This window comes from Seriola aureovittata, chromosome 3 (genome assembly GCF_021018895.1).
Source record: "Seriola aureovittata isolate HTS-2021-v1 ecotype China chromosome 3, ASM2101889v1, whole genome shotgun sequence".
In the NCBI taxonomy this organism is placed as follows: domain Eukaryota; kingdom Metazoa; phylum Chordata; class Actinopteri; order Carangiformes; family Carangidae; genus Seriola; species Seriola aureovittata.
The window spans coordinates 13504772-13531629 of record NC_079366.1 but is presented as its reverse complement, the minus strand read 5'-3'; the positions used below and the strand labels follow the sequence as shown (position 1 = coordinate 13531629).

Sequence of the window (26858 nt, the reverse complement as noted above, 5' to 3'; positions counted from 1 at the left end):
AGAAAAGACTATTCTAGTCCAACCTACTGGAAATGAAAGTGTGAACTAGTTTTTCTAGATCTTGTTTTTATGTATCCTTTAATTTTTGCTATATTTTTATGATGATGATAATAGGCTGAAAAATTTAAATTGGAGTCAATAACACCAAGATTTCTGACTTGGTTTTTAGGCTTCAAAGAAAGGAAATCGAGATATGCACCAACTTTCAGCCATACTAATTTTGCACCAAAAACAATTATCTCCATTTGGTCTTTGTTCAGTTGGAGCAATTATTGGCACAGCCACCCATTGATTCAGGCAATGCACAGGTGTAATTTTTTTTACGTTTTGCTTGCCAGAAGTTCATTTCAACAGGTTGATGACAGCTTTAATTAAAATCATGAGTCAGCCCCATGCTTGAAAAGATTTGAAAATGTTATATTGCCCAGCCCTAACCCAGCCTGAACCTGATGGGCTATGGTAAAAGTATCATGTTTTTGATTTGGGCCATTCTGTTGCAAAAGGTTTTGGGCTTGGATGGTTTTGATCATTGACAAATGAGCCTCTCTTTCTCTGTCTCACTGTGACAGTCATGTGTATCGAATAGATTTGCATTCAAAATACCCTGTGGCCCCTTCTGCTCCTGATACTTTTCATTGTCTCAGTTGTCATCGCCTCTACCTTTTGCATTACCTCTTTTCTTTGTCATTCTTCTTTGTTCAAGCTTTCCATTCCACCTCCATCTTTCTTTTTTTCCCCTCCTCCTCATTACAGCCTGCCCTTTTATCTTGGTAGTGAGTGGAGAAGGAAGGAGGCATTAATGTGGCAAAAGATGGATGGTGCTGTTAATGTGTTCCCATTGTTGAAATTGCTTTTGTGGTTTACATTAGGACAATTATTTATGCGTGTAAATGCATATAGAGGTGCAGCATAACATTTCCTATTTGGACCTTTGCCAACAAAAAATAAGCTGTGTTTGTTTTTGTTCGCGAGTGTTTGTTTGCCACCTGACCATGTCCTTCTTTCTCTGCCTCCAGGCCTGCTACAGCTCCCTCAACAGCTCGGCCTGCGTCCACCACATCTAGGCCCACCACAGCTACAACCAAGTCCTCCACCACTGCAGTTGCCAAAACCGCTGCCTCTAGACTTACTACAGCAACCTCTACTGGCAGGACCACAGCAGCACAGCCTCCCAAAACTGCTGCTGCTAAAAAAGGTTAGAAATTTATCCTTGTTCTTTGCAGGAGACACTTTTCTGAAGCCATGTCACAGAGCTGTATTCAGATGCTTTTTTTTTTTTTTTTTTTTTTTTTCTTAAAGGAGTGGATTGTATTTACATTGTATTTACACATCTAATGGCTATGGTTAGACAGTTTCAGGGTATTAACCTAATGTCTGGAATAAAGTAACATAAAGTGGTTGACATTAGTCCTAGCAATACCATATGACTACGTAAAAATAATTATTTATGAACAGATAATCCACGATGTCAGATTCCCTATGAGTCTGTGCACTGGATATACAAATTAATATTGTTAGTGTGCCTTTTGGTAGAAGTTAGTTGCCAGTCCAAATGAAAATATCACTAAAATGCATAGCTGAAATTGACTGATTCAAAAAATTAATTTTTTTGACATTCAGATTGGAAGCATTGAATTTGGTTGTTTTTCTCTTGGCATCAGATGTGAGTCGTCCACCTTCTACTACAGTGGCTAAGAAACCTACAACAGCTACAACATCAGCTGCCCCCAAAAAACCAGAACCATCGAGACCTGTGGCCACCGTAAAGCTCAATGCTGCCTCCAAATGGTCTGCGACAGCAAAGGCAACAGACCCCAAAGTGTCACAGTCCAAAACTCAACAGCCTGCAAAACCTCCCACAAAAAAACCTGTTTCTGCTGTTCGGTTCCCTGCCCTTAACAAACAACCCCTTGGCCGAACCCCACCTGCCTCTCCAGCCAGCAAACCTGCAAATGGCAACACCTCTCAGGCAAAACGTGGAACCAAACCCACTCAGGCTGTCCCACCTTTTACTGCTATCAAGAAGACAGGGGTTTCAGATACTACCACACCTGCTACAGAAGCGCAGAGTACTGCCGGTGCAGCAGTAGCAGTGGTAGTAGCTGCCACAGCAGCAGCTATTCTCGCAGAAACACAAGCTGAGGCTACAGTGGCCTTACCACAAGGATCATTCCTTGCTGCCGCTGCACCAGAGGAGGTCCCTCCCCCACCCTTGGCACAGAATACCCCACCAGAGGTGGTACCTCAAGAGCTTGCGCAAAGTCATGCAGCTGCTCCCACTCCTCCAGAAAGCCCTGTCAGTACAGCTTTCCCACAAACATTTCCACCCCAAGAACAGCTAGAAATCAGTGCTCCTTTACTAACAACGCAGGAGCAGATCCCTGCCCCAGCTGAGCCCACATTACCACCTGTGGCCTCCCCTCCAGGCCTATCAGAAGAACCTGTTTACTTGCTAACAAACCAAACCCCCTCCACATCTAAAACCCTCCCAGAAGTAGCAAATGCCATCCCTCAGATAGATCCTCCCACCGATCTAAATGAGGAAGATGATGAAGAGGAGAGGGAGAGAAGCCAGCTGGTTTCTATGTCTGAAATGAGTGGGACCACACAGCCCACAGAAGAGTCCCATCCTGGATCAGTTGGACCAGTGGGCGGGTCTGCTTGGCGAGCCAGTGGTGCCTTGCTTTCTGAGCTGGACTCTGAAGATGTAAGCGGCAGCCAGCAGGGTGCGTCTGAATTTAGCACCCCTGGTGTAATGGAGGGCACAGAGAGCATGGATGATCTGGGAGAAGGCAGCCTCAAAGGAGCCATTGACATGGAAGGTGCCTCAGCAGGTTCCCCTGACTCTGAGAAGGTTCCTGACATACCAGTTAATGACTTTGATGAGGATGAAGATGAGGAGGACGATGACAATGATCGTGTGTGTGACATGGATGTGGGCTCAGAGCGGACAGATGAGCTGCAGAGACCCAGGCATGACAATGATGTGGATGATGATGATGAGGAGGATGAGGATGTGGAGATGGCTAGTGAGGGGGTGACAGAGAGTGGCCTGGAAAGCTATGGGAATGCAGATGAGGATGACTTTGCTGAGGATGAAAGGCTGGACAACTTGAACAGAGTGGCCCAGCCACCTCCTCCCCCTCCTCTGCTGCCCTCTGCCCCAGCTGCTCAGTGGGACCAACCAAACCCCTTCGCTGATCACTGGGCAGAACCTCTTCAGCCACAGCAGGTTCTTGAGCACATCTCCCAGGTGGCAGGAGCAGCTGTAGCAAGTCCTTTGGTAGACCCCTGGCAAGCAGACTCTGAGACCCCAACTCAGACCCCAGCCCAAGCCTGGCTAGAACTAGGCTCTGCTCCTTTTGTTAATGAAAACCAAGAAGCCCCCCATCATTCCTCTGTCAGAGATGAGCCACAAAATCTGCAGGCCCAAATGTACTTGGATCAGCCCTGCCTTGCCCCAATGCAGACCCTGACCCCAGCTCCCCTCTCTGCCCCAGGAATGTCTTTGTCAAGCACCCTGAGCAGTGAGACCAGCACACCTGAGGAACTTGGTGACTACAATCGAGAGGGGAAGCTCCAGCCTCAAGATGCGCAAGTCCCACTGCTTTCTCCCCAGCATGACATGGACTACCAGGACCTGGGCATCCACTTGGAGAGCGGAGACAGGGAAGGAGAGGAGGAGGCAGAGGCAGAGACCCTGCCGGCTGACGAAGTCCTTGGAGGCCCTGCAACTGCCCCCACTTCCAACCCTTCCTCATCCTCCGTAACAGAAGACGAGGCCAGTGACACAGAGGGAGAAGCTCAGTTGGATGATTCTTTGGAGAATCCAGCAGTCGGTCACATCACCTTTGACAGCCAGCCCTCAGCACAGCACTGCCTGTCCACTGTGGAAGAGGGAGAGGAGGCTGATATGGAGGAGGCCGGCGCAGGTGAAGACACCACCCCACCTTCAGCTACCTCGTTGGCGTCTTACGGCTTTGACACCATAACCACAGCTTCAAACTCCAACGCTCAGTCCACAGGGGAGAGCTGCATCAAGAGCCCTGGCATCTTCTCCCTGGAGGAGCTGCCTGAGGAGGCCAAGGAGCCCTGTCTCATCCCGCAGTCTCTCACCCAGCCGTGCCTCGCAGAGCAGCAGTACATCGAGTGTGGGAAGCAGGGAGCAGAGTCAGCTGAGCTTGTCCACGAGGAAGCGCCGGGGTCAGAGGAAGACCCTTCATCAACTCTGTACACTTTGCAGCAACCAGAGGAAAACCCAGACGACATCCAACCTCCCTACTATTCTGCTATCTGTGAAAAGACTGAGAACTCTTTCGCAGGTAATGTATAGTTCATCATCTCCCTAACCGCCCAAATAACATCCCTTGTCTCCCTCTGGCCCTGTTCTAGCCTCCCCAAAACAATATCTCACTGTTGTAGTTCTTGTTGTCAGTGTTTGTCCTGAAATCTCTGGGGGTGGACGTAATCAAAGTAAAACTTAAAAAACAGAGAGCAAAAAAAAAAAGGGAAGAATTAAAAAAAGAGGACAGCAGTGGCTCTTCCCTCTGATATAACATTTCCATTATGAGTATATGGCTTCAATTCCTGTATGTGCAATAGCTACTATTTACTCCTAATGTCTGAGCGTGTCTGGGTTTTGGTTTCTGTTTTATTTAACACAGAATTATGTGGTTGCCCTGAACTGGCATGGATTTGACTTGTCTGTTTACAGCTCTTAAAGAGGGAAAACAAAAAAAAATGAAGCTTAACAAAAGAAGTGTGGAATGAACTGTTTAACATGTTTTCATGTGTATTTATCCTTTTCACTCAAAGCTGATAATTGAAAATGAGTTTTGATTGATTGTATATTCATGTTTGATTTCGCTCTCCTGCCTTACAATACAGGTAATCTTCCTTTTCCTCGATCACTCCCCATCTCTTCTTGCACTTTAAATTGTATCCAAGCTTTTTCTTGTGTTTATCCATCTTTTGGAGTAATTAACCTTAAAACTTTAAATAAAGATTAGATTTTTACCATGATGTACTCTCTCACCGTACAGTTTTATTGAAATGAGCACTTTGGAGTTGAGTGGAAGGCATATTCATGGTCATCCAACACTACTGATCTTCATTTAAAGTTCCTGTTATTTTTTTTATTAATTTTTTTACGTGTGGCTCTAGACACCTCATGATATTGCAGACACTCAAGTCAACAGTCATAGCCAATCAATGCTCCACTCTTGCCATACACTCACACAGACACTCATGTGTAAGTTATGGCCCCTCATTTGAAAACTGGATACGATAAACAGCGGAACTCATGCCCAACCTCAACGACTTCACTGGTCTGACAACTACAAAACTGGAATGAATCTGCTGTGACTTCATCATCATCTAGATCATCCATGCCACAAGACCTTCTCATCCGTGGATCGAACTGCAGCATCTAAAGCAATAAAGGAGTTTGACATCTCATTGTCCAGCATCAAGAAGGACGCAACACTGCTTATTCTGCTGCCACTTTAATTTCCCTCAACTCTATTGTGGGTGTGTTGCTCTTTTCTACTGGCTTTTTTTGTTTTGTTTTTTGTTTTAGCATTCTTGCTGCACTGTTCTACAGCCATGTATTAAAGTTAATTGAGCTTATGCATGTCACTGTTGCACAATGACTTGACTTTCATCTCATTACTTTGGATTGGTTTGTTCAGGGTCAGCCAAATAGCTTGGCTCTAGGTCTGGATATACTTAGGTTAGAATAATATCTAACCTCAACATGATTCCTTCTAAAGCCAAGCTATTATTTCAGTTTTCTTGTGATGCTGGATGTCTATAAATGCATGGAGAGCTTTTGCATGTATCACTGGTTGACTAACTATAAACTCCATTCACGGGTGACGATGGTTTAAGCTGGCAATAAGCTTTTCTGTGGTTGTTTGTCTCACCATTGTTGATAGTATTTGCATATACAGGAAGTTGGCTGCTTTTTTCGCACACAAAAATCTTTCTGGGTGTCATTTAAAAAAAAAAAAAAAAAAAAAAAATGTAGAAAAACAATCATTTCAAGTATGCACAAATGCTCTCTGCACAAATTTCCGTACCCTGGCCCCAGTCACCACCCCCAGTCACTTCACCTTGGGTCACTATTTACTGGTGTGTTCACTGTTATTACACAAATACTACAAATACTGGTCTAATACAGGCTGTATCTGTACCTGCTGCACAACTTGCAAACAATGTCTTACTGTCATTTGCTCAAAGTACAAAACTACAAATAATTGCCAGCCAGATTGGTTCTGTAGGCTACTGGCAGACCTTTGGGCTTGGCTTCACAATGCTTTCACTATTCCCTCAGCAAGTATGAGCCTCTGAAGGCCACCCCCTTCCCTATACACTCTTCTGCTTGTACTCACTGCACCGCTGTCACTGTCCTGCTGCCTGTGACTTCTGTTTTTATAACATCACGCTACTGTAATCTTCCTTCCCACTTCCTCTCACACACAGGCTTCACTGCACTACCGCACCATCACCGCCGCGATCACTCAGCATACCCTAGAACCTACTGCGACATCGTCATACCTCATGGCGCCTCTGTTACCCCACCAAAGCTGACCTGTGCTGACCTCCCACCCAGGAGCCCCGGGCAGCAGGCGTTGAGCCCCCAGCTCCTCAGGCTGGAGCAACACCAGAGACAGCTGCTGGAGCTGCAGCAACGCAGGGACCAGCAGTGCAGACCACTGGAGGAGGCAGAGCAGGAGAGGAAGAAGCGGGAGGAGGAGGAGCAGAGGAAGAAGAAGGAGGAAGCGGAAGAAGAAATAAAGAGGAATAAAGAGGAGGAGGACAGGAAAATAAAAGAGGCAGAGACGACAAAGAAGGAAGAGGAGCTGAAGCAGAGGAGAGACCTTGAACAACAACTGCAGCAGCAACAACAGGAGCTGAAGCAAAGGCAGCAAATCATGCAGTGGCAGCAAGAGCTGCAACAGTCTAATAAAGGTACGACGGTACTGTTGTCCCCCTCCTCTGGCCTTTGCACTATCTATGAAGCCCTGGAGAATAGTGATGAAGGGGAGGCTGAAGATGAAGAACAGGGAACAAAGAAGCTGAACCACACTGAAGAAAATGAAGAGCTCAAGCAAGAGACGTCAAATGAAGACATTGACGATGATTGTGAAAGGGAGACGTCAGATGAAGACAAACATAGAGACTCTTCATCTTCAACTGAGATCCCGCCTCCTCACCAAGACTCCCCTCAGACACCCAGCAGCCCCTCCCAGGATGGTGACAGCTCCTCCCCTTTCCCTCCCGAGTCTCCAGAGCGACCTCCACCCCTGGACCTGGATTGGGGGAAGAAAGTGGACATAGTCCAGCAGCTGATCAATCAGACTCTTCTGCTCAATGGAGATGGCTGCTCCTCCCTGCTGCTGATGCCAGGGGGTGCAGGAGGCACACTGAGCCCCCTGGAGAGCAGCCTGTGGCCCAGCCTGCTGCCTCCACTCACCCCTCCCTCTGCCACCGTCACCTCTGTCAGTAGTTTCTCCCCAGAGGCCACTGGAAGCTCCCCACAGGGAGAGTGGACAGTGGTAGAGCTGGAGACACATCACTGAGGGACCTGAGTGCGTGATTTAACTCACACACTTTAATCTGCAGATCCTGCAGTAATGTTAAACGTTAACATCACTCACACAGGGATGGTGACACAAGTGCTGTCTATACGTGCACACAAACATGGGAATTCAAGATAAGAGGAGACAAACAAGACAGGGTAATATACACATGTATGCAGAGTGGCCCACATTTACTGTGGTGTTACTAAACACAATAAAGCAAAAATAATATTTACTTGTGGAACAGCTGTGAACAGCTGTACAAGATATTATATACAATATTTGGGCTGGGAAAAAAATTGAAGTTACCAGAAGAAATTCTTTCGCATCGATTTGCATCACAATATCTGTTAGAGGATAAACTAGATCACTTAGATGTCCGTCCCATTGTACTGAATGATGCAGGGTTGTTTTAAAATGTCATTCCAAAGTATTTCAGAAAAATAACCCTCAGAGAATTATTTTTGTAGTGTTAAATTAGGTATTACAGTTCACGACGTGTAAGGAAAATATCAATGATGGATCACCAAGATAATAATTTATATTGATACAATGCCCAGTCCTGTAGGCAGACCTGTAAACTGTGGTGCTTTAGATCAGTGGTTCCCAACCAATAAGGGGCCACAAGATGAATCTGAAGGGTTCTAAATGTACTGTAAAAACAAGCACATTTAATACACAGACACTAATTGTTGGCAGTGCTACAGTTTAACAGCTGGCGGTTTATTTCAAATATGTATGAAGTTTAATTGATGCAAAAAAGGTAAGCGACTTTCTTGTTCTGAATTAAAACTCTCAGGCCACAGGCCACCCTTCGCTGACAAGGGAATGGTCAGTTTTAGGATTCAGAAAGTTGAAGACTGTATTAAGGTCGTGGTTATGGTCAAGGTAAGTCAAGTCACTGAATCAGACTGAAATTTTATATTCTGTCTTTCTACTTTTTATTAACCACCTGTTTTCAAGCCTTCTCTACAGTTTGAGGAACAAAACTGAGTGAGTGTTAAATATTTGGTCATATTCTTAGGCTTCATCAAAATATATGTCAAAACATATATATATATCCATCCCAAATTAAGATATCAGACAGAATGATGAAGGTATTTAACTACAATGCTGCCTAAGAGTCTGTTCAGGGCAAGAAAGTCTCTGATGCTGCCAGTGAAGAACCTGCGTCTCATCGCGGCCACAGAAATTTAAGAAGACGGGCTTAACACAACACCACACCGAAACTCAGCACCTCTATTACCTCACACACGATATCCTACACCATGGCAAACACAAGACTTTACCGACTATAATATTACATTTCAATCCTTTAAACCCACACACCTGAAACCATGTGATTACTGACGGAATCCCATGATGCATCACTGCTACTGACTTAACAGGGTGCAACTGGACACTTTTCTTTATGCCAAATCTTTGTGCCATGGGTAGCCACTCTCACCCCAATGGTGCCAAATGGCCACTATTAATCTAAGTTAAATACACAGATAGATTTGGTTGCTTTTATTTAAGTTCCTCACCTGTAGCCCCTTTATTTGAAGCCAGAGCTTCATACATGCTGACATGTTTCCTTGTCACCCTATTTAAAATTGGGAATACACTGGAGATATTTTGCTACTGAATAATGAAAGAAGACCGCTGATCCCCAGATTTCTGTGAAATTGCACTTAATGAAATCCCTAAAGTCTTGTAAGGTATATTCATTCTAATATGTTGATCACAGAGGCCTAAAAGCTATGGCTGGTTATTTACAAGTCTCTGCTGTCGTCCGCTTTCTCAACTTACTTTGGTCTAATTTATTTGCAAACTGAGATCAAAGAAATCATCATGTTTACCAAAGGTTAGTGCGGCATGCAAGCATTTCCCTTTGAAACACTGGAGTCAGGCGCTAATGAGGTTTTAGTTATGTGCATATGATTGTGTTGATAGATGAGGTTTGTTAGTGATTTAATTAAATACTGCTGAAGGTTTGTTTTTGCAAAAAGATCTCTTATGGTCAACGTCACTGTTCTGTAGCTGCACATGAACTTTTCCATAGGTGTAGTCTTCCTTAGATTCTCATGCTCGCGTGTTAGATGACGTTACTTCAGTCACAGACAACAGACAGATGATAGTCTGTGATTACACCGGCCCTCTAGTCTGGTAACGTACAATACACAGACTTAATAATTTCTATGGGTTTTAACCGATACTGCTGTGAAGGTCAGGGGTCACTGTTTTGTCTTATGAGGAGGAGGAATATTATTAAAAGGGAGGGAATTCTGGGATATCAGGTTATTCTGGGTATTAACTGTGTTAATGTTGAATCTGTGATGAGTTATGGTACGGTTGTGTGTGTGTATGTGTATGTCTGTCTGTCTGTCTGTCTGTCTTTCAGTCAGCATTTAAGGCAGTCATATTGAGATTCACTGTAATGTCAGTTTCTAGGATTAGGGAATTCTTTAAAGCCAAATTCTCTAATTTTCTAACACCCCTTTTAGATCGGACTTTTATTTCCTCTCCTGTTCCTTTAAATCTGTTTTATATTTAGTCAGTTCTTGGCTTGTTGCCTTGTCCTCCAGTGTTAAAACCGTATGAAGGCTGAATTGTTTATTAACTGAAGTGGAAACTGAGGAGATTTGGCATCCAGTCCTGTTACCTTAACTGACTTTTAAGACAGCTTCTTGCCGCTTTCCCACTATTGGATCCAGCAAAGAAAATGACCCTTATCATTGCACACAACTTTGTCCAGTCTCTTATCAAAGTTTGTGTAGTACATGAGAAGCTGCATGTCCGCACCTCCAGGCGGGACACATTACACACTGCATTTTTGACAAATTTGGACTTTTTAAATGTGCTTTCGCAAACCTGTCTGTGTAGTGTTTTTGTAAGCGTTTGTGTGTATATTGTTTAAAGACTGATCACTGTAATGAAGGGAAACTCCACTTTACTTTTGTACTTTAGAGATTTAGAAGTATAGTAGCCCTTTAAGAGTCATATATAGATTTTTATTGAATTAGAGAATGAATGATGTTGGTTGTAAGTGGTAGATTTTATTTGTTGTTGTAAGTTAAATGCCTTTCTTTATGTCCAGTCAACAGAATTGATGGACTGAATGGTTACAAGGTCAAACTGAACACAGCAGGCTGAACTCTTGAGTGAACAATTTCATGCTCAAAGTTATTAAATCTCCCATTTTGGATATTAATTTATTGAAAATGAAGTGGAGCTTATGTGTACTAATTTAAATGGCTTGATGAACCTGTTGAAATGAAGTAAATTGGGTGTTCTCACTTGTGAGGCCCAAATAATGGCAGCTTGTTTTAAAATGTACAATTTTCCTTATTATCTTTGACTTTCTGAAAAACAGAAACATGTGATTGTGTGTAATTATTTCAATACAATGTTTAATGTAAATAAAATGTTTTTTTTAATTGTGCTTCTGGACTTCTTTACAGCACAACAAAATGCTCTTAAAAATGTTAAACTCTTAAAACTTAAAATATAATAATAAAATATTTGCAAACTCTTATAAAAATCTTTAAAGCTTACAACATTAACACACTGAACAGAATAAAGTGACAAAATAGTGTGTAGCAAACCTTACACTTACAACAGACTTATCACAGTATACAGCATAAAACAACTTTTACATAATCTGACTGAGGCAATACAATTATGGTTAAAGGTTTTAAGTATTATAATTGTGTGAGGTACTTGTGATTTCAGCTCAGGTGTTTCTACATCAACCTCCAGACGCATTTGAAACCAGATGTTCAACATTACAATCTCACATCAACTTGACATACAGGGCATACAGTTGTTTCATAATAACTATCCTCGGGATTTACTTCCAACGTCCGAAATTAGCTGAATTGGTCCAATCTCTTTCCATGAGCTGTATATCCAGGTGTATCTTAGAGGTAGATGTCATGTGTGCACTAATGCACATATGCTCCTCCTACAGGGCTTCCCGTCAGTCTTTTGTCTGGTGTGACAACAGCAGCTGCTGCAGGTAGTCTGTAGCACTGCAGCTAGACGGCTCATCACTGCCCAGGAACAGCAGCCTCTGATAGCTGGCCTGAGGAACATCACATATGATCCTGAAACATGAACACACACAAATGTATAGAGTCAGACAACCTATGCAGAGAAGCTGTGTCAGATATACTAATGAGGATCCTGGGTGCAGCTGGAATGCGATGGACTTTTTAATGTGAGGAGTGTCTTTCTTTTGCAGGATTTAGCAGTTATCATTCTCTGCTATTTTACTCCCAATGCTGAGCATGGAGAAATCTCAAGGTAAAAGCATCTACAGAGAAATTAACAAAGAAATGTAAATAAGTGTACCAGTCATAGATGTCCTCTGTGGTGGGATCTGGGTTCACCTGCACCCACTGACCAATGGACCATATCCTTGCCATGTTACCATGAGAGACGCCCTGGCTGCCGCCATCAGCCTCTGCATGTATGTTGGGAATATCCTCATAGCACAGGAAGTAACTTAAAGGGACAAAACCACAGCAGTAGGGTTAAAGAGATTGTAGTAAGATTGAGCTTGAAAGTAAGAGAATAAGTTGACGATTAGAGATTACTGAGTGTGATGTCACATTAGCAGAAGGGTTTTTCAAAAAAAGATACTCATCAGCGCTTTGACAGAGGTAATAGTGGGTGGAGAGACTATATCATCCAGACTCACTACTCTGTGTCTCCAACTATTTCTGCCTCCCTCTCCTCATTGTTTCCACCCTGCTCTTCTTCTGCCTGCTGCTGCTGGTCGTCTCGGAGCCTCTCCACATTCCATCGCATTCGTTTGTACAGGCCGGTGTCGACCCGGGCCAGGTATGGTGTCGGTTTACAGTAGCGGAACACTGTCAGCCTCAGTCGGCCGAGCTGACTCTGACCGATGCAGAAGTGAGACACACTGGAAATGGAGACAGAAGAGTGGGGAGAGTTAAACAGTAAAACTGACTGATACCTGCAGAGAACTTAGTGCTAGTTATACCAGCAAAAGTCACAGAAAATGGGTGAATGAACATTTTAGGGAAATTTATGCTAATAAAAATACCAAGCAAAATTTGTAAGGACGGAAATCACACAACTGTGCTGTGATGCACCTAGGGAGTATTGAGGAGGCTATACAAGAAAGAGAAACCTGTCAAGTATTTATTAAAGGATAACCATGAGCTTGAGCTTCCAGGAAAAGAGCAATGGCCTGATATTGTATGGGAACTTTACTCAGTGGAAAAGTTGGCCAATTTTTTGCTAGTTACATGAAACATTTTTAACAGAAATTAGAAAATAAAATCATTTACAAGAAACAAACTGTGGCACAAGTAAAGTAACTGTTTTGTTGAAATCGAATAATTTAATGTATATATTTATGTCTGTTATGTTGCATTTGTGCTACTGTAACAGTGATTTTTTCCAAACACAAAAACAAGAAAAACAAACAAGAAACAAATTAGGACACACTGTTATTAGTAGAAACCTGTGTTCCTCTGTGTGTGTGTGTTTAAGAGTGTGTGTGTGTGTTTAAGAGTGTGTGTGTGTGTCAGAGTGTGTGTGTGTGTGTGTGTGTTTAAGAGTGTGTGTGCGTGTGTGTGTGTGCGCTTAAGAGTGTGTGTGTTTCAGAGTGTGTGTGTGTGTTTAAGAGTGTGTGTGTGTGTGTGTGTGTGTGTGTGTGTGTGTGTTTAAGAGTGTGTGTGTGTATACCTGTTAGGCTCACTTTCATCTAAACAGAGGAGATTGTGGCTGGCGTAGGTTAACACCAGCTGCTCCAACCTGTCACACAGCTGCTGAGAAAAGTCTAGCAGCTGCACACACACGCACATTGTCGAAGTTAGAGTCAGATTGTAGCAGTTAAACCATGATGATTTCATACAGTGAACACAAATGGTTTTCTCATTCAGCAAAAGATATGCCCTGCTTTAGGATACTGTTTGTTCCAACAACTGGATAAGGAACAGATCTAAATTATTCTGAGGCAGTTGAGCATATCAGACAACCAAATTCACCAACACAGTGCACAGTGCTTACATACATTGTAATAGTGTATGTTCTCTGTGGTCTGCAAGGTGAAGTGCATCGGAAGAGGGTTTTTTTATGATTTGTTAATAGTTTGATAAACCAAAGTATAATTTCTGAGTTCTTCTCAGGGTGCCATTCATTAGGTTTTGAGAGAGGGTATGTGTCTGTTGCTTTCGATCAAAGTAAGGCATACAGTATGAGTATTGAAGCTAGTTGTGTGTCACAGCTAGCTTCATTTAAAATATAACTGCCTTTAAGTAGATGATACATATGTATATTTTCACACTTACTTCTAGTTGTGTTTAGCTGAACAGTTATGGTTTTATTTTCTTAGGTCAGATTGTGTTACCACCCTGATACAATAGAGGTTAATGGAAGCTTATGGAGCAGAGCATTGAAAAATGACATTTAAATAAATCTAGCAGACCTCCCTCTCATCTGGCTTTATAAACCATTTTTTTCAGTAGAAGGTAGTTCCAATGTCTGTTCCAACACCCGACTACATAAAACCAGAACTATCAGCAACATCCTAGTTGTGAGAAAATCCCTATAAAAGCATTTACCCTTGTGTAGATGTCATAAGGCAGAGGGGTGTGCTGGGACCTAGCTGTGGATTCCAGGTGGTTAAAGTAAGGCTGACAGGTGTACAGGAAACTTGGTACCGCAGCAGCAAGAGCGTCTCTGTCTGAATGACCCTGTCTGCCAGAACACAAAGAACAATTTCCTAGAACATCAGAAAAAACCCAGATGAAATCAGTGCATTGTGTAGTTACCAGAAGCCCTACCCATTCACAAGGCAGTTGTGTAGGTCATCTGCTTTGCTCATGAGGAACTGGAGCTGCAGCTGCATAGACTGGAGGCTCCTCTCCATGTGTCTGACCTCCAGGCAGCTGCAGGCCTCACAGTCACAGCTGCAGGCTGCATGTTTACCGCGGAGTGGCGCCAGAGCAACGTCAGCCAACAACGACAGCGGCTCATCCAGCTCTGCAATATATTATAAACATCACTATAACAACGCCACACTTTGGTTTACAGGAGGAAACTTAACCATTTTAAAACACTATCAGCGTTAATTTCCAAATTATTTCAAGCAGCGGTGTCTTGAAGGATTGTAGAAAATGTGTTTTAATTGAAATCATTAAAGTCAAGGTTTGCAGAATTTAGCTTTATGTTAGAAAGTCGACACACATACAGGATACATTTTTGACTTCGTTGGCTGGTATTTTATTTACCCTCCCTGAAGTCTGACTGCCTCTCCCCGCTCATGTCCTCTTGAAGTCGGCCCCCAAACGCTTGTTGCATGGGCGCTGAGTTTTCGAGCTGGAGCTCAATTTGGCCTTCGATATCTGTCATGCTTTCTGCTGTAGATAAGTCGGTATTTCTTAGTAAACCTGTTGTTGATAATAAAACTCAACATTAGCTGACTATTTTGAAGCTGTCATTCAGTGTATGACCTGTTAGCTGTATTACCCGTTAGCTAATTAACGGTAATGCTAGCGATGCTAGCAATACACCCAAGTTCAAACAAAGAAACAAACTTCAAATAAGAGCTGTACAGTTGTCAGTTGTTGACTCAATCAATCCACATGACAGTTAAATATCTAACCACGCTGCAGTCTGTTGGTTACAATATTTTACTAACAGTCGTGCTGACTTTACCGTTAAGTAGCTACCTAGCTAGCGGTTAAGCTAACTTTACCTTTCCTCATGGAGGTGTGGCGTGAAAGGTCAAAGGTTGCTGCATCTCATTAACAAAACAACAAAATATGATTAAAAGTTTTATATTTATCAGTAATGTTAGCTTTTCTTTGGGGTTTCCCATACAGAAAATATCAAAACTAATGTTTGGAGCAAAATAATAAATTTAAAAAATGGTCTAATTAGATTAGAGTTGAAACTGAACAGTTAAGCTTGTCGATTAATGATCAGAAAAATAATGCGCAACTATTTTAATAACTGAACAATTGCTAAAGTCATTTATCAAGCAAAAATGCCAAATATTCGCAGGTTTTCGCTTCTCAAATCTAAATGAATGTCAGGTTGGTTTATGGAAAACTGTATTGGGCGCTTTTGAACGCTTGTAATGGCCTAAATTAGTAATTGAAAGAATTATCAGTGCATTGATTCAATAAACCATCATTATACCAATTATTTAGCCAGTACTTGTTAATTATTATATTATATTATTATTATCATGGTGTTATAGCAATCTGCAATGCCCATAGTGACATAATAATTATGCATTAGCTACAAAAGTAGAAATCTCAGATGTTGGCAACATCCTATTTCCCCCAAAAAATATAAATGAATGCACTGATGCAAATGATGGTATTTAGTCTCAGTTGTACAAGAACAAAATTTCTTTGTTTTATTATTGTATATGTTTAATTTCTCACAAAGTTCTAAGTATAACATCCTGGTATCTAAGGTGGATCAGAATAATTTTTTACACTCTGTAGTTAGCCATATAAAGTATCATAGCTAGCATATGTTTAGTTGAGATTTATAAAGGCAGTTTGTTACACTGGCATTAACATATAAAAAATATTCAACACAAACATTTGCATAATACACTCTTTGGCATGTACGATATGAAACATTTTGTTGTTAAGACTGTTCAATTATCTTTAAAAGATTTTGCTAACCAACAAAGACAGCATTGCAGTTTGATGTTAAATTCTCAAAACTAATATTTAGTCCAAACATCCTGACAACAGGACAGAGATGATTGTTTGAAAATTTGAACAATTAAGAACAACTGGTCAACTTATCATGATCATTACCACGCTATGTAGTGTGTCTCCTGGAGTGCTGGGGGTTATTCTCTGTTCCTGCTTCCTTCTTATCTTTCTGCTGGCAAATTTTCATTTTGCAAATCAGTTATGCAAATGTGGTCCAGTTCAATTTCTCTATCAAATCTACTAAAGGCATCTACTCGCACCACCATAAGAAGGACCTGTGGTTGGCACTGTCAACCCACTGCTTTGGCCCAGACTGAGGCCCAGACTGAGGATAAGTTTTCACTTATCCTAATAAATTTCTCAGCATCTATCAGATGATTTGTCACCAAATTTTGTATAGACATTATGGTTCCCAGAGGATAAATCCTAATGACTTTGGTGAGCCATTGACTTTTCATGTAGTGACATCATTGGGTCAAAAATTTAACTTGTCCAGTACTTTGTTTTATAACCAAATACCAATAACTAATGACACTCCCTTCAGCCTCAGCTGTAAGTAGCAAGCTAACACAATAAACTAAGACAGTGAACAGGGTAAACATTGTACCTGCTTAACATCAACAGGCTTGCATTGTCATTATTGGAGCTGCTCATTGCAAGGTTCTCACAGAGCCATTAGCATGACTGCAGACACTTGTTTACGCTACATTTACCTGATTGTTGTACCTGTAGTCACTAGTTGCTTTGCAGATCATTGATACTACTGATATGAAGTCTTGTGTTGAGTGTCCATACTAGTATCCTGGGCACATAAATGCTCGCCTTAGTGCTGCAATATTTGGAGCAACTCTGCTGCTGTTGTGTTCATGTATGCAGTGATGACCTCTTTGTTATTTTGCATTTATTGTTTACCATTAGAAAAATGTCATGTGATTAAGTAATTAACAGAGAATAGTAAAAAGAAATGACTCGCCGTTGGCAAATTATTTGGTGGTAATTCAAATATATTCTGATGTAGCCTATTAGCAATGCATTCCCTTCATAAATCACAACATATGTATCTCCCTTACACATTAGCTGCTTTTAACAATAAAAACTATCAATATAGGAATTGTTATCAGTGAGGCTGGCCCTGTTATGACTCATATTATATTGAAACCAAATCACCCTGCCCTCAGAAAATAAATGATAAACTCATAGAATAAAATATACTGCCGTAGATGAGACTATCCCACATTATGTAAAGTAGTTAAATGCTAGTTAATAGCTCCACCTCATCCAGCTACAATATTAGAATGCCGAATACCTATTAATACACCAGTATAAATAATCTAAACACTGTAATGTATTAACATAATAATATACAGTACATGCGTCCTAATAATATACTGCCTCTAAAATAAGCCTTTTTGATACATTCATGAAGTTTAACTGAAATAAAGTTTTAAAGGACTTTTACTTGCAGCAGACTATTTTTTACATTGCAACATTACTAGTTTACTGTTTCTACCACTGAATATAGCGCTGTGTCGTCCTCATTAACTTGACATATTCAACAGTTGGTTTATTAGAAGTTACAGTTAACAGCAACAGCTAGTGCAGGTCACATGATACATCCGGGCGCGCCCTCGCCGCCCAGCCCCGGACCAATAAACGCCCGGGCGGCATCGCTCGAGCGTCGGGGGCGCGCAGCTGGGTCTGGCTTACAAGTGGTGTGTGTATATGCTCCTCTCCCGTCAGTTACCCGCTGTTTGAATGTGATGAGATGCCGTCTTAACCCACATCGAAGAAAGACGTCTTTTTTTTTTTTGTTTGAGCGTTTTTGACTCCAGCTAGCGGGATATTTAATGGACAGATTATCTTTCTATTGTCCCTCGTTGTGACTGTGTGAGCGGCTGCTGGAGGACTGACAGGCGGCTTTTTTTTTGTGTGTGTGGCATGTGATACAGACCAGAGACTGAGGCGTGTTCGTGTTTCACGGATGTTACCGGGAAAAAGCAGAGAGGGAAGAAGGGTCTTTCTCTCATTTCGTGTTGTCTGCTTCAGCAGGACATGACGGAGGAGCCGCTGCTGGCGGATTTTATGGGGCTCTTGCTAGCTGTTGAATGGCAAGCACCCACAGAAGAAGATGGACAATGAGTCTGCAGCTCAGTAGTTTTGTGTGGATGCTCTTATGCGAATGACCAGTCTTCAAAAAAGATAAATAAGTGAATGCATTTTTATGTGAGTGAAGTGAGGGCTAACGTTGGTCAAACACATTGAAAAGCGCTGGGAGGATCAATTCAGGCGCGGCCAGCCAAGCCAACAATGCGGATTACCTCTTGACTGTTTGCCTTTGTGTCAATACAGACTGTTTGTATAAAGTTTAGATAACACTCACAGGACCAATAGCCAATTCTTCCCCAACTATCATTTTATTTTATTGTCACGAAAAGGAGACAGTGCGCTGACCTGAGGGACAAATAACCACATGTGCACAGGTTGTCTGTGAAACTGCACAGGCTGAAAACAGAGCAGCAGAGACAACGATGGCGAACGACTCGATACAAGTAAGTTGATGAAGTTGCAAACCTGCATTCATGACCTAATTTAACTATGTGAATTGACTTACAACCTATTCTCTCTGACAGCATCTTGGATGATCTTTTAACAAGATATTTATGTCATATACAACTGAAATAAATAAATTAGATCAGTGGTTACCAATTTTATGGCTTTAAATAAAGCAATATCTGCTTGTGACTTCTCATCACATGACTTAAGTTGTGCGAGATTTACTCTAAGAATGATTTTTTCTCTTAAGATTTGAAAGATTTTTTAATAGGCTGAAGAGGTCAAATTATTAGGTAATTAGGAAACATAAACATAATATTGTTTATTAGATCACATTTATTATAACACTCCTATAGACTGCAGATCAAATAAAAATCCACTAGAAAACAGGTTGTTAAGATATAAATAAATACAAAATGACATGTCTGTACAGTGGTCAAGTGACACCATTATAACAGGCATTAACATGTTGTGATGGTGGGTGAAATATTCCTGATGTGCTCGTTGACTGTCAGGAGGCTTCTTGAAGACCTTTGGTGGCCCTTGAACCCCACTGTGAGGAACCACCAACCACTCAGTTGAATTGGAAACGGATAGTTTGTCTCTTGTTAATAATGTACAATGGGAAACCTTCTGGTTTTGGAGAGATGCACAGAGCTTCAGTAGAGCTCAGTCACCTTGGTGTTGTACTGTAATGTGTTGTGTTCACCATGACGTGGGTCCATTGGTCTTACAAAGTCTTGTGTGTGGAGATGCAGCGAGTACATGCAAGACACAATAGTGGTGTTTGTTATAAAACCACACATATTATACACACATCATTCCCAACTCCCATTAGGTATTGGTTCCTGTATGGAGGCAGGAAGAACTCTTACTTTGCATTTCACAAGGATTAGTTGAACGCTGAGGGAAAACACCCATGATTTCCTGATGTAGCATTTACGCATTATGTTATTGATTTTGCTTTGCTGTCAAGAGTCAGTAAGTGTTGAGTGACACTATCATTAAGACATCTACTTGACTTTTATTTTGAAATTCTTCTGACAGGGGAGTGTGATGGGAAATGAGGAGGCAGATGAGCATAATGAAATACATACCTTTGAACTTAGTGAGCCGTTGTTCCAAAAGAGTTTGTGACATTTAAGTCGGAGTGAGGTTTGTGTATCGGTTGACATGCAGGTGTGGCGTTGCAAACAGTTCAGAAATGTGGGTGCTCGTGCTGTCATGCAGGTGAATACACACACAGTAAGAGGAACCGGTGTTCCTCTTATTATGTGTGAGTGGAGGACTCCCTGACACCATAAAATGTTAACTAAACGCTTGACAGTCCTTCTTTGCCCTCCTCCATCAACCATATCACCTATATTTGGCCTTTTCCTCCACTGCATTATAAATGAGCAAGGTGTGTTGTTTATGATTGATGTTTAAATACAGGCTCACATGAGAATTCATGTTCACACAGGATTTAGAGGGTGTTGACATTTTTGTTTACCTATAGCTTACTCTGCTGTCGACTGAGCGCTCAGTTGTGCAGGATGTGCTCCTTTCTTTTTTCTTTAGTCACTCAAGATGAAAAAGAAACATCTTTTTGGCATTGAGTTGTATCTAGGTTAAGTATTTTTCCTCAGGTCTGCTCACAGCCTTATTGCAGAATGACATTAAGTATTTTCAAGGTGAAATAATTAGTTGATTAATCAACAAGTCATCAGTTTCGATTTGTAATAGGAAAATAATCGCCATGTGTTTTGATAATCAAATCAATCAAATCAAGTCATTTCTCAAGAAAAATCACAGATATTCTTTGGGTCCCGCCTCTTGAAAGTGAGGATTTGTTGCTTCTCACTGTTTGATATCATTGTCAATGGAATATCTTTGGACTTTGTTCAAACAAAACAATTTACATTGACATCACCATCAGGAATGGAGCTTTAGAAAATTGTAGTGAACTATCATCAGTGTTTTCTAAAACTTTAGATCACACTATTATTCAAGAAAATAATTGCCAGGCGAGCTAGTGTCAAGAATAATTGCTTGTTGCGGTACAACTTTTTATCTTTGGCATGTCACAGTACACATTTCACATTGTCTCCACTGACTGCGCCTTTATCCGGTTTTTTCTTTTGCCCTTTAATTTCTGTCAGGAAGTCATGAACCCCAGCACGTGTTAGTAATAAAATCAGCCACAGTCTGTGTTTAATTGTGCTGCTTAAATGCAGCATGTTATCTGACTGCTTTTAAATGCTTTGTGCTGGATTCTTTTGCAACTTCAACCAGGTCTAATTCTAGTCTTGGTGCCTTGATGTCCGCTGGCTAGACTGCTTACTCACTAAACAAATGTAAAAGAGCCTTTACACTAACCGTGTGCCAGAAACAACAAGGGTTGGAAAATCTATGCCAATCAGATACAGCTACATTTGGCTGTGCCTCATTAGTTTGCCCGCTCCACCAGTTTGGGAGATTTGTCATTGATTGAAAATTGTATATTTGAATCAACCACCTAGTGAGGCTGGAGTCTGACAATGTACATCATGTACACCACTACACCATGAGGCCAGCTGATTTTGCTACAGCACGAAAAGACCCACCAGTGATGACTTTTTACTAAGACATTTTTTCCATATGGGCTGCTGTATCTGTTAGAGAAGAAGTGTCAATGAAAGAAGGAAAACCGTGAAGAAGAGATGGAGAACGGTGATGTTCTCTCTTTGATCTTTGTTTTATGGGTTAAAAGGAGAGAGGGTCTTCTCAGTGGCTGATGGGTTGAGAACACTGGAAACCATTATTCCCCTCTTTGTCCTCAGGAGCTTTCGTATTGGACCGTAAACAAGAGCAAGAAATTAGTCATCACACCACCAGTTTCATCGCTGAGTTATTCTGAGTTCAGACGATGCTGTGACACTTACCAGATATTTTGTTTCAGCTTGGGAAAGTTTTAAGGTGTCAAGATTTGTCTTGAGACTCAAGACTCAACAGGTGGGGACAGCAGTGAGTCTCCATGAAGCCTTTCTTACTGTGTCCTTTTCTAAAGGGACAAACAAACAATCCAGACAAATAGATTGAAAAAGATTGCTGTCCATATTTTTTATCAAGTACGTTTTCACTTCCAGACTTAACATCAGATTGACTTAACTACAGTTTTGTGACATTTTTTTTTTGCAGAAATGAGACTGCTAACTGTTTCTGAGATATGATTTTGTGGTTTGTGCATACTTAAAAGAGTTCTCTGAGTTTTTCGTTACACCTCTGGAAGATTGTTGTGGTCATGATGGACAGTTTGGGGAAAAAGCCGTGTGATAGACTTGTAACCTGTCCAGGGTGTACCCCCTCCTCTCGCCCATGGTCAGCCGGGATTGGCTCCAGCCCTCCCGTTACCCTCAAAGGATGAGTGTTACAGTATAGCTAATGGATGGATGGAAAAAAACATTCAAATCAGTGCAGTGGAACCAAAGATATTGCCCTTTTTTTTCTCAATTCTTCCTCGTTAAAACTTGGTGTCTATATTACCCACAATGCAACTAGACATTCAGGCGTGTTATGCTTATAGTGCTTAATGTAGCTTGTAGGCCTCAAGGAGAGCTGAGGAGCAGACTACAGACGTCTTGTAAACTCACTTCTTTTTAATTCCACACAACCAGATTTCATGCAACTCCCTCTGGAAACACTTTTTTCTCATATGTAGTTGTGATCCCCAAGACCTGTAAAAAGAATTTGATGTGTACAGTCGGTTGGATTTCCCCTTACAGCTTACATTATTGTAGATATATGGCAGGCAGTGGAGCTACACCCCTCCCATGCAGTGCCATTTGTTTGTCCCCACAGGAAGACAATATTAAATAGCCCCAATAGAAGTTCTGAACCCAACTGCGTCACACTTCCTCATAAAGGTTAGAGGGGAGACAAGACTGGAATGGAGGGGGGATGTGTCACTTTACTGTACAGTATGTGGAAGAATGTGCGGTAGTTTTTGCTCTTGTGTCGTTTTGCACACTGTATGTTCAACAGAAATGATCCAGACAACCTAGACACAACTCCAGTGGTTTAATGAAATGTACGTGAGCACAAATGTTCATATTCACAAGCTCAGATATAACACACTGATACAAACATCCAGAGTCAGACACTCCAGGGAATGCATATGAGTACTTCCCATAAGCCTTACCATGACGTAAGGAGACAGCTATGCACACAAAGTAGGTTTTTCTCAGCGCTGCCCCGTGGCCATGTAGGCAGACAGAATCCACAATAATGCATCAAGGAACAGCTGAACAACTGGAGACTTAGCTAGACTGAGCTAGTATTCCCATTCATTTTTCTGCCGGGCATCTCAGTTTCATAAAACAATGTGGTCTAAAAGGACTTTCTTTGCGCCCTATCATGTGATACAATATCTCACATGAATAATGCTATATTTAGGCTTGTAGCACATGATCATAACCTCATATCTGCTCTACTGACTGTGCTCTGTATTTTGTCTGACCTTCAAGGAAATGATTACCCACCCTGTGCATGATGGTACGAGAAAAAAAGAGGCATTAATACCGTCCCATTGCTTACCAGCAAAGTTACAAATTAAAACAAAAAATGAGGCAGATTTTTGAATTCTCATTTTGCTCCCTGCAAATCCATTGCTCTGGGGAAAAATCCTTGCTGTATATAAGTGTTAGACAGCATTAATGTCAATTCAAGGTTTTCACTTTCCCTCGGACAGATACCGACAGTGGACTCGGATGCATTTCTATTCATACTTCAGTCAGGGATATGCGGACACGTTTAGACTAGTGTCCTCTGATGGGCCGTATTCAGTGTTTGCCTATGGTGTCCATGTTACAGTAGGGAGTTGGCTGCTTTGCCTTGTTTAACATTAAAGTAAATTGACTATCTTTTGGTTTTGATATTTTGCTTGGACAAAAAAAGACATTTGATGATGTTATCTTGAGCCCTAGAAATCTTTTCACTGACTTTTTTCACAGCTTTCTGGTGTTTGACGATGAATCGAGACGATAATCAGCTGTTCAGTCAATAATGAAAAATAAATGTTTGATGCAGTTTAACTTCCCCCCTTTTTTAATTGTTCTCAGTACACATCAGCGAGACTATATTAAAAAGTACTTTAGTGACAGATAGTTCAAGCAGTCATCAGCAAGAAGAACCACGAAACCTCTGTTTTTCGGAGGAAGTTTTCTGATGTTTTGTTAGTTGGCTTCTAACGTTTTGTCCTGTTAACCAGCTGTTCGCACACATTTTTCCCTGGCGTTTCCATTTTCTCATGAGCGAAATGCAGTTGTGCAGCACTGTGACTTGGCCAAATGACTGCTGTAGTTGGATCATGGTAGGATCAGTTCAGATGTGGGTAAGGCTTTGCTAGGGGTGGAGGGTAAAGGGTAGAGGGAAGGGGAGGTCTAAAGGGCATTATGCTGATGATGAGGCTACACAGCCGCCGCAGTACAATAGCTTGTATTGTCTGACGCTATAGCAGCCCAGATTGCATTCAGTTCACTGTGAGTTCATTTTCCTCATCCCGGCTGGAGTACATTAGTGACCACACCCTCACCAACCAACCCAGCTGCCCACCCTTAGGCTTGGTAGTAAAGTCCCATATATCTATGGGGGTGTATGGTGTTTGGGTTGTGTTTGCCAGTGGATGAGTGAGAATGTGTGAGCTTTTCATTTCGACATGTAAACTGAAATCCCACTTTCATAGTTGGTTTGAACGCCAGCAGCTTCGTAAGATAATGTTTCTCTCCGTGGATTTTGCCCTTTTACTTTTTTTTTCTTTTCTTTTTTTTTTTTTTATCTCTTTCACATCTCGCCTTCCCTCTGCACAAACATCCCATAATTCTCATGACCTCATAGCAATGTACCCCTGCATTCCAGCTTCAGATGGACCCCTCCTTCTCCCATGACACACACAGACAGGCCAGAAACACTGAGCTCACACACAGTCATGATATCACCTATCACCCTTGGCCAGTGAAACCCACTAGCTTTCTGGGAGAGCTGGAAAAAGCAGGAGTGGCCAGGAAGACGTACAGAAGCAAGTAGGTCAGGGTGGGTCACTCAGCCAAAACATAAATGTAACAGACCTTTTACTGCTCTGCTCTGTCTTTCAGCCTGTGAGGCAGAATGGATTACAGATGCTGAAGTGACTGCATCAGCACAAGTTTGGTACCACTCCCTTTTTAGTACAGCAGTAATGCCTCACTCTTCTTCTCACACAGACGCAGAACTGGCTTGTCAACACCAGCAGCCTTGCACTCTGACATACCTTGACCCTTGACCCCCTCTCATTATGGCAGTGCCAAGGGCCCCCGGGCCACATACATCGATCGCAGCCCCATCGCTCAGCGCTGCCATGCTGTTTAAACAGCCACTCAGTTAGGTTAACTATCTCTGGAATTGCTGCATAAACTGACAGCTCAAATTTTGTTTTGGAGAAATGTAGAGAAAGAAAACCCTCGAAATATGGTGGATGTCAAACACAACATGCCCTCAGATCTTACATCAAAAGGTCAAAGACATCTTTTAGTAGAACTAGACGAGGAGAGAGCATTACGCTGTAATCTCTGCAATGGGTTTTCACTTTGGGGAAATGTACTGTCCCCTAATAGGACAAGATATTTGTGGATATATAAGCTGATGCAACATTACAGCTGTGTTGACAAGTTTGGAGGAATAGTCAGGAAACAGAATGCTGTGATAAGGATTTAGTAACAAGTTTGTATATCTACAGCAGCATTTCAGTGTTACTGCTTTTATAGCCACTCCCTATCCACACATTATGGTAATTCAAGCATGGCAGTTTCCCCACAGCAGGGGGCCTGCTGGTAAACAGTTCATGAACAAAGCAATATCGGTCAACTTAATGGGATAAACTAGGCATGGTTCCCTAGAGCTCTCATTGCAACCAGAAAACATAAGTGCTGAAATGTGTAAGCCTCATTAGGCAGTCAGGGTGCGCTCTTAACATTAAGCTTGCCCCCCATGTTTGACATTAGCCTGGTTTATTTGGCATGTGGTTGTTAAGCTGTTGCTCTTTGATTTAACAGGTAATAAAACCATAATTTCAGCGTTCTTTTCTAAAAAGATTTTGGTAGTCTTTTGAGTACAGTTTTTTCACTTGTTGGGCAAAAGTCTCTAAATAATATCCCAACCCTCCGTTCCCAGCTAAAACCAACCTCACTGTCATCCTATCAAAGAAAGCCCTTGGTGGAGTGAGTACATTTGGCATGATTTCACATAAACATTTCAAATCATGTTGTTCAAAACATGTGGTCTTGGACAAAAGAACTGCGTGGGCAAAATCTCTAGTGTTTAAATGATGCTCTGGATTCTTGAGTGACTCCGTATAAAACGAGTTTCCCAGTGCCAAATTATGGGCTTTAAAGAATTTTCCGTCCATTTTAGAAATTCTGTGGCCTAACCATGGCTGGTGTCAGGGTGTGGCCTCAACTTTCTTTTAATGTCTCGTGACGAATCAAAATGACAAAAAGTGACCAAATGAATTGATGTATGTATTGTAAACAAATGGTGGAACCAACCAGCGAAACAAAGAGGTCGTACATGATGGAAGGATGCTGTGTCCATCTGCTGTGACCACAGACCAGAGCTTGCATACGACCAATAACAAGATTTATACACTGTGTGTGTCGGCATAATGTAATGTTGCAGTACAAGAAGTGAATGCATCAGATAATCAAAAGGCGCACCAGCTACCTCCTATCAGTTTTGATCACAAGTTTCCATTAATATTTATAACTAATGGAGTAGGGGCCGCCTGCAATTATACCCAGAAGTTTATTTCACAACATTAGTTTTAGATAATACATTCAAGGGGCATGTACAGTTCACATGCACAATCTGCATTGTCATAAATTTTGGGCAGCCCCACAGGCTCTTGTGGACGTGAGAAGATGATGAAATGGATGTAGTGCGGACCCTTGCAGTCATGTGGATGTCATATTTTAGTATAACTTAATTCTTACATGTAAATGCAGTATAGTGTATACTGTAACATGAATTTCAGAAG

The 26858-nt window shown here is 41.7% G+C and overlaps 3 protein-coding genes across 5 annotated transcripts in view; 2 read left to right on the top strand and 1 right to left on the bottom strand.

Moving 5' to 3' along the window:
• The window catches only part of prr36a (proline rich 36a), a 35007-nt gene extending 24005 nt beyond the window's left edge, over positions 1-11002 (top strand). For both annotated transcript variants that reach the window (XM_056371296.1, XM_056371295.1), the window contains exons 4-6: positions 1017-1195; positions 1662-4322; positions 6484-11002. In XM_056371296.1, the coding sequence (XP_056227271.1) occupies positions 1017-1195; positions 1662-4322; positions 6484-7583 (3940 nt within the window). In that variant the 3' untranslated portion in view covers positions 7584-11002. The remainder of the gene's footprint in view (positions 1-1016; positions 1196-1661; positions 4323-6483) is intronic.
• c3h19orf67 (chromosome 3 C19orf67 homolog) lies at positions 10975-15411 on the bottom strand. Of its 2 annotated transcripts, none has more exons than XM_056371297.1 (8): positions 15298-15411; positions 14831-14989; positions 14384-14582; positions 14162-14297; positions 13284-13384; positions 12268-12492; positions 11919-12071; positions 10975-11671 (listed from the first exon to the last, which is right to left on the bottom strand). In XM_056371297.1, exons 1-8 carry the CDS (start codon positions 15305-15307, stop codon positions 11545-11547), a joined length of 1110 nt encoding a protein of 369 aa, XP_056227272.1. In that variant the 5' UTR covers positions 15308-15411; the 3' UTR covers positions 10975-11544. The 2 variants fall into 2 exon arrangements, with proteins under 2 accessions (XP_056227272.1, XP_056227274.1); XM_056371299.1 differs by lacking the exon at positions 15298-15411 and adding an exon at positions 15137-15251.
• A 2548-nt stretch (positions 15412-17959) lies between these two features.
• The window catches only part of pkn1a (protein kinase N1a), a 48471-nt gene continuing 39572 nt past the window's right edge, over positions 17960-26858 (top strand). Inside the window, exon 1 of the mRNA XM_056372297.1 lies at positions 17960-18828. Within this exon, the coding sequence (XP_056228272.1) occupies positions 18808-18828 (21 nt within the window). The 5' untranslated portion in view covers positions 17960-18807. The remainder of the gene's footprint in view (positions 18829-26858) is intronic.

Excerpts from the sequence above, each read along its gene's own strand:
- c3h19orf67 (XM_056371297.1), bottom strand. Across the intron at positions 14,298-14,383 it reads CACAACTGCCTTGTGAATGG|ACAGGGTCATTCAGACAGAG; the intron begins GTAGGGCTTCTG and ends GTGTTCTGGCAG. Across the intron at positions 11,672-11,918 it reads ACAGAGGACATCTATGACTG|GATCATATGTGATGTTCCTC; the intron begins GTACACTTATTT and ends TTCATGTTTCAG.